General features: G+C 44.1%; 1 protein-coding gene across 4 annotated transcripts in view; it reads right to left on the bottom strand.

Moving 5' to 3' along the window:
- Positions 1-13,005, bottom strand: part of arhgap32b (Rho GTPase activating protein 32b) — a 91,668-nt gene that overhangs the window by 28,887 nt on the left and 49,776 nt on the right. For 3 of the 4 annotated variants that reach the window (XM_047606639.1, XM_047606638.1, XM_047606637.1), the window contains exon 6: positions 1,679-1,765. In XM_047606639.1, the coding sequence (XP_047462595.1) occupies positions 1,679-1,765 (87 nt within the window). Of the gene's footprint in view, positions 1-1,678; positions 1,766-5,689; positions 5,801-13,005 lie in introns of those variants that run through there. The other variant, XM_047606640.1, reaches the window with a different exon arrangement.

Genomic DNA, 13,005 nt, shown 5'->3' on the forward strand with positions numbered 1-13,005 from the left:
ATTTAATTTCAAGCTTTACTTGGAAAACGGGTTGAAACTTAAAAGAAAATTGCTTTGTGACTACCTGCTTTGTTGCTTTGTTATATAATATAATAAGCCCCACAGAAATTTGTTAAGATACTGTGGTAGTTGTCCTTTGTGGATAAAATTATAAGAAGAGCTTCTGTCTCTGCATGAGACCGTCCCACAAAGCATCTATCAACCCACACTGCGAACTCTTCTTCCTTTAATTGGAACAATCTTCTGTTTCTGTCCCCACAAACACTTTTTAGGCCTCTTATACAATGGCACAGTCTCCATGAAAAATAAATGGGACTCAAGTCTCACATGCGCTGGTATACTAAACAAAGAACATCAACAGCTTACTCTGCCCCTCCTAGTAAAATACGAAAAAGCGAATAAATGCCAGCAGTGGAAGTGCAAACCAAGAGAATTTGCCCTCAATCCACCACATTAAATATAACTTTTGTGTTTAAAGAAATCTAAGAGGTATTCCATGGATTTGTTGTTTCTTTTTATCCAATGAGACTGGGCTCCAAACCTCAAAACCTACTGAGAAAAAAGTAGTGGTGGAAAACGTCTTTTGCTTTGATTTGCCCCAGAAATATCCGTCTGTACTGTGGCCAGAGCTTGTGCAACTGGGACTGCAGTGTACCACTCGGCCCACTGATTCTAGTGCTGTTTTAAAAGCGCTGGCTGGGAGACACGCCACTGGGAGGGCTCTGTGGGCTCGGGAAACTCTTTATGCTTTCCTGCCCCACTTTCAGACGGTGCTCCTGGTTACCCCTCCTTTCCTTTCTGGGTCTGTGGAACTGAACCAATCTCACTTTCCTGTGCTACTTTCTGAGTGCAGGACTCAAGGCCATGTCTCTGCCTTTTTTTTTTTTTTTTTTTTTTTTCAGATGAAACCGGTGTAGATATAGGATTTTTCCAATGGCTGTAAGAAGTTGGAATTTCCAAGTCTGAGGCCACATTCCTATGTGACATTGCCAAGGTTGTGTAAATGGAATATGATCCCTGAAGGGAAATGCATGAAACTTAAAAAAAAAAAAAAAAAAAAATGTCATTTGAGGAGACTAGGACAAAGCTTCTGAGCAGCTGGTGTGCATGTGTGTGCTCTACTTTAAGACTCAGATCAATCAGGTTTCTTAAAAAACTTTCTGTGTGATGTAACAATAAATAATAAGGCTGTTTCTCCCCTCTGACATTTCTCCTTAAAAAGCAATTTTGAAACTGAGTATGCCTTTTATAAATCGCAAAAGAGCACTGCAACAAAAGGATACACAACAAGTAGTACCGGCTTGAGAGAAAAGGGGGAAAGTGGTTCTTTATGGATGCCGCCAGCGAAGATTGTCATTTTAAATTTATTGAAATTTTTAGCCCAGGTAATATCCTAAAATATGCAAGATGTGCACACAATCTTGAAAGATTCAAACTGGCTCCACAGCTTTTTTCATTTCCTACATGGAAATGCTGGGAGAGAGGAATGTGCTGGATATCTACAAAGGTTGTACTGAACATCATTTGTGGCAGAAAGGTTAAAGCATGAATACGTTTACACAAATGTCTGTGAGCTTGGTTTCAGATGAAGTGGAGTCTATGTGGGAGTTCTTATACAGTACAATTAAACACAGGTATGTGTGTCTGTGTTCTGCTGCAGCATCGGAAGCGGTCTTACCTGGCAGTAAATGTGAACTAAATACACCAACTCCTTGGACTCGTAGCCGTTCCGCGTCACTTCACACTGTTCATCCCCGAGGGACAACTGAATCACACACACAAAGGAAAGACAAAGGTCGAGGCATTAGACAAGTATTCCTTCATCTAGAAAGAACTGAACCGAGTGTTTTGACAGGTCCATGATTACAGATTTCCAAAACCTGTCTTTAATATTAACAAACATGTCAGAAAGGGACACGAGTATTAAATAAGGAAAGAATAAAAACAAGACTTGTGCTCTTCGTTTGAGGACACAACCGTGACAGTTTCAAGCTAGAAGGGAGTGTCGGCCTAAGAAAACGCTTTCAGAGCGTTTTCAGGTGATCTGTGGGATATTAGGTTTCACTTCCCAGATATTACCTTCGCTTCAGGTGTTCAAAGAGACCCACATTTTTACTTTGAGACCATATACAAACACAAAATAGGACTGGGAGGTAGTTTTTAAATCACAGCGATGGCTATTCTACATGAAAATAGCAAGAAGACTCAAAAACTCAGAGGGAGCTTCTGAATATACATGGATACTAAGCTGATGAGTCCCAAGTGAACGGTGCTGAACGATGAAATATAGATGAGGAAACAAAGCATGAAGCTGGGGGCGCCATGATGGCTAGCATCTGATTAGCGCAGAGCTCTAAATGGACACAAATGGACAGCTGCGCTCAGGAAGAAGACACTCTCCGATGAACCGTGGTCATTTTATATAGATTTTCAACATTAGAGTAATTACATCCAGCAAGCTCTTAAATGATGTCATAATATTTTGTTTGTAATTTGCCTGTATTTCATTGAAGGACAGGCCTTTAGAGAAATGACACAATTATGCGTGGGTCCCACTGGGACTAAAATCCCCTCAAACTCATCCATGTAATTCAGTGTAATTACCACATTGGTCTCTTATCAACACCTGCAGTCACCAGTCAGACCCACTGGTGTATAAGAATGACTTTAGACAACACATTTTTGCTTTCGTTCGTCATGGATGATTGCATCACATTAGTAATTTTGAATCACAGAGCATTTTGTAAGACTTTAAGAGAGTTTGCACTAAGATCAAACGCTCTATGTGATGCAGAGCTTGTGTTAAAACATAAATGGACCTTACTTACTAAAATATTAAAATAAATGCTTCAAGTAAATATTGTTTAGGTATGCTGTCTTGTACATACACTGTGCACTTAGTTCCCGCTTGGAAGGAAGTCCCATTAGCAAACAATGACTATATTGTAGAGGACAAGTTTCGGTGACAGTGAAACTGGAGGATCGCCTTTCTCAGCATCTGAACGTGTCTCACTCACATTCTCTTCTTCTAGGCCTTGTTTATCTCAGCCTCTTCTCTTCGCCAAAAAACATTTTATTCTTATCTTGTTATTTACTACATTTCATTATGTTACACATGATTAAGCACTTTCTGCATTCACTACAACTACTTAAAGTGAAAATATTTATGCGCTAGGAAGGTCCAACAAACGGCTGTTGTCTGAGTCACGCCGCGGTACCGAAGGGGGACAAACACAAGCAAGTGTTTTTGCGACCAACTTGATTTAAAGACACTTCTTAAAGGGGCAGTGGTAAACTGAGCCCTCGCAGAGTTAACGTGCTTTTTGTGGGCTGTATCTCTGGGATATAAACAAGTATGACAGCAAATGACCTAATTACCTTTCTGTTGCACAACTACTGCACTCCATTCACAACTTAAAGCCTTTCTCTTGACACAGCGGCCAGTTAAAGCCATAAAAACAAACTATAGAAAAAGCCCCTTGGAGGCAAACAGAGTGAAACGAGACTCTCTTCGACTACTTTGCAAAGGTCTTTGGGTCTGGATCTAAACTTTCCTCCATGACTCAGATATGTGCTCTAAGGTAAGAGCAGCATTAGAGAACGGTGCCCATGTCTCTACCTGAACTACCTGAAATTGTGACACAATCTTATTATTTTTTTCCTGATAATTAGGGAGAGAACATCAGAGTGATTTGTCTGTCTAGCAGAGATGACAGCTCAGATTATCACAGTGTTCATAAAGAGCCCCCTGTCTGAGCACCAGAGGTGTTCAATGACTTGTGCAGAAGGTCTCATTCTCGTCATTATTACTGTAGCTGGGAAGTTATGACTGCAGCGCAAATACGTGTTAATCATCATGGATCTTGAGCTTAGGTTAAATGCCAACACCGACTCTACAGTATAACAAGAGTCAACAGCCAAGCTAGCAGCTCAGTGAGGCTCTGCATTCTTTAGCTGAATGGCAGCATCACCTTGCCTCCATTTACTCACGCCCCGTCCTCAAGTACAATTTCATAGTAATTATAGTGTACTTTTCTTATACTCCGTCACATTTCCCTGCGAGTCAGGGTAAAATATTGCTCCTTTTCCTTCATGACATTTATTGTGAGTGCTTTTAAAAAACAACATATGTTTCTATCTTTATAAAAGCGGTGGAGACATAGCACACATGTCAGCACACAAACTCCGTTGTACAGCAACTGGTTTGCAATTCACCGCTGACCCTCATAGATTATCTGTGCTGGTATCGAGTACCAGGCCCCCATTACTACTAAACACACTCTGGTTCGGTCACCAAGGCAAAGGCGGCGGCGTCTGCTCCCATGATGCTGTATGTTGTCATCACTTCTGGGGGCCTGGTCCAAATTTCATGGTAATATATCCAACAGCACTTAACCGCTTTTATAAAAAACCTCTAATGTCAATGTCATGGTGCCACTAGGAGAATAGTCACTAAACTAAATAGAGGCCATAAACGTCTGTGCAACATTTCATGGCAATTAATTATGAAGTAGTCAGGACCATAAGGACCAACCAGCTGATTTTACCTTGGAGTTATGCCACCAGCAGGCAAAAATACATTCTTTTCTTCACTTTGCGATGAGGATTTTAAGGACAAACATGTTTAACTGTTGTGTAGCCAGCTCCATTTGCATTCTATGTACAGAACAGAGTAATCAACATAATGATGATGATAGGACCAGTTCTTCCTGCCAGTCAATGCTTTAACGTGATTAGCAGCTCACCTCAGCAGAATGCACCTCACATAATTCAGACAAGAGCAGGAACAGCCATCATGTATGGATCTACCCCTCTGCAGGAGTCTTTCAAGCTTATCTGTGTTTAACCAGATTACACATTCAAATTTCAGATCCCTTGTATTTTTTATGTGCACCCAAACTGAGAAGCACACTACACAGGTTGTCTGCCGTTCTAGGCCTGTTTTCTGCAGTGCATGCAACACTCTACAGTATAATTCTGTTTCAGCCTAACCTGCACTGCACTAACACGCATTGTCCCCGTAGCACCAGAAATGGGAGCAATCTTGCCAGTTCTGGGTGAACTGGATTTTTTTTTTTTCTCTGCAAGTCCCAGAACAATAAAGTAGGAACAAATTGCACAGCCTTGCCCCAAACAAAACACTAAATATTAAAGCACTAACCGTTCTGGATACACTGGTTCAAGTTCAAATGCTTCACTGTGGCAGCAAGAGAAAGACTGACAGGAAGTCACAGCATCAATTTCAAGAAAACTCACTGCGGCAGCTACAAACACAACGGGGTTAGAAAATCAGAACTTCTCCGCTCTATCTATATGTTATGAGTTATTTATGGTCGTATTGGAAATGAAGGCACTGCGGTGTGTGTTTTGTGCATGCCTTTGTTTACACTGTGGTTGAGAATAGGCTCATAAAACATCTAACAAGAATAAATGAGCTGTTTCATGGTGTTTTTCTAAACAAAGCAACTCAGGGAAAGAGCCCAGACGGAGCTACCTTTAATAAAGGTGCAACAAAACCTCCACGAAACACCAATATTTTGAACAGTTTTGATGAGTCCTGCAGGCACTCAAGGACAAGGGGAAGCACTGCTGCCGGTAACTGCAGAGCAGCGAACGTAATAAAGAAAAACCCAAAGGACGCAGTTCAGAAAAGAAAAGAAAAGAAACAAACAAGACTCCACATACTTACAGCAGGTCAACTCTGGTTTACACTCCTCCCGACACTTTCCTCTCCTTGACACTAATGAAGCCTCATGCCCGGGGTTTGCCCCTCCTTAACACCGCAACACCTGCCCCCCCCCCCCGGTATCTGCTCCTCTGCGCAGCTGTGTGTGTTTTTCTCGCGTGTGAAAACGGACGTCCAGCCCCGGACTCACAATTCCCCTCGACAGGACGCAAATGTCAGCTCCCCACGTTTTCTCTGAATCCCACGCTGGGAGAGCTTACACTCTGTGTGAAAGACAGGGAGCGCGAGAGGGAAGGGAGGGAGGCAACAATATCACCAGCAGCTGGTGTTGGTGGATGAGAGGCAGTGGTGGTGGTGGTTTGGAGGATTCCTCAACGGGACCGCTTTCAACTCCTCCATTTTGCCCCCTCTCCAGTCCCACCATTGTGTTGCCCCATCCTGATTGCCTTGCCTCCTTTCTCTTGCGGGCTTTCTGTCCCTGATGGCTGGCACCCAACACAACTTTAACACCCAATCTGATTAGCGGTAGTAAATAAAGGGCGGGGACCAGCTGGTTTAAAAAAAAAAAAAAAAAAGGAGAAAAGAAAGCTGCTTCAATTTAGTCCCGTTCTTCTGACCGACCTCACCGTCTGTTTTCCCGTGTCCCTCCGCCACATGCTACTCTCTCCCTTTTTTCCTCCTCTCCAGTGTCTGACATGCTGGCTCACCCCTCCCCCCTTCTCTCCTCCTCTTGCCCCTCTCCGGTTGGTACATTCCCGGGACAAAGAGCAAGGATGGAGGGAGAGCGAGAGAGCAGAAAGGAGCGGAGAGAAGGGAGAGGGAAAGGGGGGGAGGGGGGTGCACTTGCAGGAGAGCTATTTTTCTTCCTTCCACATGTGCAGTCCTCAGGCAGAGTGGCATTTTACTAAAAAAGTGAGCTTTTTAACCGTACGCTACGAAGCACATTTAATTAAGCATTTCGCAAATGATGCTTTGCGAATGGACGCATGACAGGAAGCGACTCCAGGAGACCGAAAATTCACACCACAATAAATAACCGCGGAGCACGAGAGGCTCGCTGTAAACCACACTTCCAGGAAGAAAATACAGGTGCTGGCCAGTAAATTAGAATATCATCAAAAAGTTGAATTATTTCAGTAATTCCATTCAAAAGGTGAAACTTGTACATTATATTCATGCAATGCACACAGACCGATGTATTTCCAATGTTTATTTCTTTTAATTTTGATATTTATAAGTGACAACTAATGAAAACTCCAAATTTGGCATCTCAAAAAATTAGAATATTGAAAAGGCCAATGAAAAAAATGTTTTTTTTAGAAATGTTGGCCAACTGAAAAGAATGAACATGAAAAGCATGCGCATGTATAGCACTCAATACTTAGTCGGGGCTCCTTTTGCCTCAATCACTGCATTAATGCGGCGTGGCATGGACTCGATCAGTCTGTGGCACTGCTCAGGTGTTATGAGAGCCCAGGTTGCTCTGATAGTCGTCTTCAGCTCCTCTGCATTGTTGGGTCTAGCGCATTGCATCTTCCGCTTCACAATACCCCATAGATTTTCTATGGGTTAAGGTCAGGCAAGTTTGCTGGCCAATCAAGGACAGGGATACCATGGTCCTTGAACCAGGTACTGGTGGTTTTGGCACTGTGTGCAGGTGCCAAGTCCTGTTGAAAAGTGAAATCTGCATCTCCATAAAGTTGGTCAGCAGCAGGAAGCATGAAGTGCTCTAAAACTTCCTGGTAGACAGCTGCATTGACCTTGGACCTCAGGAAACAGAGTGGGCCAACACCGGCAGATGACATGGCACCCCACACCATCACTGACGGTGGAAACTTTACACTGGACCTCATGCAACGTGGATTCTGTGCTTCTCCGCTCTTCCTCCAGACTCTGGGTCCTTGATTTCCAAAGGAAATGCAAAATTTGCTTTCATCAGAAAACATAACTTTGGACCACTCAGCAGCAGTCCAGTCCTTGGCCCAGGCGAGACGCTTCTTACGCTGTTTCTTGTTCAAGAGTGGCTTGACACACGGAATGCGACAGCTGAATCCCATGTCTTTCATGCGTCTCTTCGTGGTGGTTCTTGAAGCGCTGACTCCAGCTGCAGTCCACTCTTTGTGGATCTCCCCCACATTTTTGAATGGGTTTGTCGTCACAATTCTCTGCAGGGTGCGGTTATCCCTAGAGCTTGTACACTTTTTTCTACCACATTTTTTCCGTCCCTTCGCCTGTCTGTTAATGTGCTTGGACACAGAGCTCTGCGAACAGCCAGCTTCTTTAGCAATCAACTTTTGTGTCTTGCCCTCCTTGTACAAGGTGTCAATGGTCGTCTTTTGGACAACTGTTAAGTCAGAAGTCTTCCCCATGATTGTGGAGCCTTCAGAACAAGACTGAGGAACCTTTTAAAGGCCTTTGTAGGTGTTTTGAGTTAATCAGCTGATTAGTGTGGCACCAGGTGTCTTCTATATTGAGCCTTTTCAGAATATTCTAATTTTCTGAGATACTGAATTTGGTGTTTTCATTAGCTGTCAGTTGTAATAATAAAAATGAAAATGAATAAACACTTGAAATATATCACTATGTGTGGAAGGAAAGTATACAGTATACAAGTTTCACCTTTTGAATGGAATTACTGAAATAATTCAACTTTTTGATGATATTCTAATTTACTGGCCAGCACCTGTAGAGTCACCGAAAATATGACCCGAACCTTCCCCTCGGACAAATGCTGCGGCTACCTCGCAAATAAAAGGGGAGGAGGGGTTGCATTAGCAGTGATGACTTCATATGTGCCATGTCCACAAAGGAGATGGATTTAAAAGACCTATTGCTGGAGAGAAGGGCGGACACCGAAGCAAACAGCCCGGATCACAGAGGAGGACGCGCGGGTGCCAAGAGAAGCCACAAGGGTGGTGGTGGAGGAGCTGCATGGGACCTGCCACGGTTCCTCCCAGCGCTGGTGGAAAACACGCAAATCAAACATGACAACAAACGCTACAAGACCCACGCAGTCAATAATCAAAAACACTACTTACTTTTATGGCTTTGGGCTTTATTTCTGAGTCAGCACTGTGACCAAAACTTCTACAGGGTTCCTCTAATTACACCTGCTACCGGACACTAACATTGGAAAAGGGGCAACGTGACAGCAAGTCTGCACTAAGCCACAACAACCCCAGCTTTCCTGAAAACACAACGCACGCCGCGTGCCCTTCTCCTCCGCCGACCGATGTCTGTTCGGACCACCTGCCGGAGCGGGGCTTCAAATTATTCTCCGCAGCAACAAGTCTGCTTATGAATATCAAACGATAATCCAACGGTGACCCAGTTCATGCAGCCCTCTGCACTGCTGTGCCAATGACATGTTGGAGTTGGACAGATTTATCACAAACCACATGCGGGGAGGTTAGATGTTGTCCAGGAAATGTCCCCGCAGCTGGACTTCCAGATGCAAAAAGACAAAAAAAACAAAACGCTATTTTAACAACTACGAGCCAAATTCAGGTGGTGGCTGTGGTGCACAGAGTGACTGTATATTTCTAGGTTTGTTTTCCAAGTTCTTATATGCCGGGGTTTTAATGTCCGGGCTGCCTACAGGGGGTGCCGTCCTGGGGTTTGTCCCGCTCCAGGGCTTTGCGGCCATGGTGTGGGGCTCCTGTTTGTTTGGGTCGCGACCACTGTAGCCATGGGCTGAGACAGCTCTCATGTTGCATGTTTTTTTTTTTTTTATGTATGAAATGTGCTGTATAAATAAAGTTTGATTTGATAATAATAGAGCACATTTTCAACGCACGGCTGATGTGGATCATTCAGGTGTGCTGCTGACCTCAAGTCCTATATTAGACCCTATGAAGAACTCCAAATGACTTCTGATTCACCCAGACATCAACGGCTATAAATGGTCCACCGCAGTCTGGACTAGGTTGTTGGAAACCATTCGATCGACAGTTTACGACAGTTACATGATGCACTAAGAAACAAAAACGCAACTTCAAGTGGCTGAAGGCTCATGTTATCATTACCAATCTCTTACAATTGTCACACAGCACAATAAATAAAGCACATTTCTATTGAGATGTATTTTCTTGCACTGTTTTCTCTTTTTTCTTCCTTAGAATCTTTTTTATAAAATAGCCATTCTGTCAAAGAGGAGCACATGAGGAGAGATAGAAGCAGGGACTCATTTTTTCACTCATGGATCCACTCATAGTCAATGACGTAGAGATGCCTCTAAGTTAATTACAGACATTAAGTGATTCTTTAAATGGAAAACAATCTTTTAAATGGATACGTATGAGGTACAGAGCTTCATTATTTAGGGCTTCAATCAATACCAGGAGAGGAACCTTTAGTGAGGAGCACTTCCACTATTGTTTGCAGGCGTAATGTTTATCACAGTTACTTCAGTGTGTTAACAGAGAAGGATCACAACAGTTATTATCACTGATTCTTTAGTGGGACATAAACCCCACTTCAACCTATATCTGCTGAAGACATTTCACTCAGAACCACAGTGTGATTGTAGAGAAGATGTAAGAGACTGCATATTGCTGCATATTGCTGGAAAGCAAGAATGAATGATGAAAATGAATCCTTAACATGCTAGATACTGAAAGACTATCTTTATTGTTATTATGAGAACACAGAGTGAACGACTCAAATCTCTTTCTAATGCCAGATGATCATTCGTCAGGCGGCCGACTGCTGGGGTGGGGCCACTCGTTGATTTGTTATGTTCAAACAGTGAGGGATGGAAAATCGCAGAAAATAGGAGAACAAGATGGGATGAGAGATTTCGCCTGGTCTCCCCCGTGACACAATTTTCACACTTTAGCGTTTCTGCCAGACTACAGAACTGCACGACCGGAGGGGGTTTTTGGGTTCGGGAGGGCCCGTGGGGCTTTGCTGCAGCGCTCCAGAGCCGAAGGAGGAAGTGTGAAGGGGGCTACATCTAAAATCATTACTGAAGCTATAAAATGGATCTGGTGTGGGACTGAGGAGGGCAATGGGATTTAAAGAGAGAGAGAGAGGGATAAAAACAGCTGTAAGGGGGTGAGATCATGGCTTGGAGCAGGTTCACAAAACAAATCCCATTATGAGAAAGATTTGCTTACTGTACTGCTCACACACACACAAAGAAAAAAAAAAACACACAACCTAATGCAGAAAGGCACCGAGGGGGATAAAAACTGATTCCCACCTCGGTGCAGCGAGTATAACGTCAATATGGACATCCTTCTAATTGAGGCCAGTGCTGTCATTGCACCTCGCCGGCCCTTCACAATCGCACACAAACGCGTCAGATAACGCACAGCACGGGCACAAGCCACACGCTTGACGTGTGAGGCCAAATTGACCGAAATCCACAACAATCCAGTTTCGCAGAGCGAGCGGAATGCAGAAAAGGCCGCAAACATCCCTCATCCGTCAAGAGGACATTGGTTTTGTTTTCTCAATCCCCTCTTCATTTTCATGAGGCCAGGGAGGGGTAATAAGGCGTTCCGAACGTGCTCGCAGCGCTCCTGGAGCGCAGCAGTTTCTCCGGCAGCCAGCTCAGCAGTTAAAGCGTTCCCACATCCCAGGCATTTCCCCCGCCGGAGGCCCCCCCACCCGGGTCAGGTAGGAGACCGGAGCGCGGTTTGTCAAGTGTGAAGGAGGAAGGAGGAATGAATCAGTCTGGCCGAGCCGCAAACGCTAAAACAAGAGACGGCGTCTGAACTGGCAGCGTTTCAGGCCCACTGGCCGGTCGTGTGCTTGGTGGCAGATCGTACAAATGAGAATCAGTCTGGGAACACGCGTTCACATCCGCACACATCCGAGCTGATGCGTCCGCCTTAAGGCAAAAAGCATGTTTTGGTACGTGGATGCTAATTGTTCTCAGATCTACTGACCTGAACAGTTTGTACAAGGCAAAACACGTGGTTGAAATATCCTTGAACAAGAAGTGATGTGTTTAATAGCTCCAGTTGCATCCAACTGAAAATGTGAACAAAGTAGCTGCTGATGAATCTAAGGAGCCCAAAAGGTATATATGGAGTAGCTACACAGTTTAAGCACTTTTAGGAATTTAAATCTTTTAGTTGAATAAAAATATATATATATTATCATTGGCCAACATTGTTTTCATGACGTGTTAAGCTGGCTTTTCAGATGATAAACTCCTTGGTTCTTATTATCTTAACAAACTCTAACCCTAACAGATGAGAGCGGGATTTTCTATGACTGTGCACTGCAGCTTGAAGGAACTTTCAACAATGCTTCAATAATGGCCACAAGAGACAAAGAAAATGAGGGTGTGTGTGTGTGTGTGTGCGTACACTCTGGTCTTTTGTTTTCTCTAACAAGGGCAGAATGAGTCTAAACGTTACATCATCCTCTGCTCACAGGCATCGGAGAGAGGTCCTCTGAATGAGCATGTGACACGGGCTCTGACATCATCTTTTTCACGGAAAGATTTTCACCCACTTTGCTTTGTCCAGACAAATATATGACCCCGGACGAGAACAGATTTAAAACCAATCTAAAAAATGCAAATGATTGCTTTTAAAGGGCAGCCCTGTCTGAGTGCTTGCGCTCCGGCGAGAAGCTGATAGATTGGATCCCACTGCAGGACAGATCTCATCTCTGTGCATCTCTTTGTGAACAAAGGGGGCGAGCGGACAGGAGAAGGATGGTGCGCCTTGATCCTGAGCTGTGAGGACGGATGTAGACAGGCAGCGGATGGAGGAATGAAAAGAAAGGTGAACGTACGCACGGGGAAGAACGCAGACAAAGGTAGAAGCAGATGAGACGCGTGAAGCCGGACTAAAAAGGCCCGAGAGGGCCGTCGGTCTTCATCGTACGCGTGGCCGCACACATACACACAGCCTGCTGCTCTCATTCACCCGCGCACACAATCACACCCTCCATGACTACGCTGTCACAGGAGAGGGGCTTCACAGCTGGTAAACTCAAACCGATTGCTGTGATTGTTGTTTAAAAACTCGACCTACCACATCCTTCTCTCACAGACAGAAAATGTCACAGGGCAGTTACCAAACGCTACACATGAACTACTATTAACTCACAGCAAATATCTGCTAAATCTGAGTAACGCACAATGTATAGAAGCAAAATTCTTGATCTTATTAACATCAGTATACCGTATTTTATTCATATCGATCATGTTCTGCATGTGAACGTTGGGCCTGGACAAGGACACCCCCACCACAGCAGGACCCCACCCGCTTGGTGTCAGGACGCAGCCTGACACAGACACACACATAACTCAAAAAACATGAAGAACAAGGTGTTGACCTGGCCTCTGAAATCGCTAG

This window comes from Mugil cephalus, chromosome 15 (genome assembly GCF_022458985.1).
Source record: "Mugil cephalus isolate CIBA_MC_2020 chromosome 15, CIBA_Mcephalus_1.1, whole genome shotgun sequence".
NCBI lineage: Eukaryota > Metazoa > Chordata > Actinopteri > Mugiliformes > Mugilidae > Mugil > Mugil cephalus.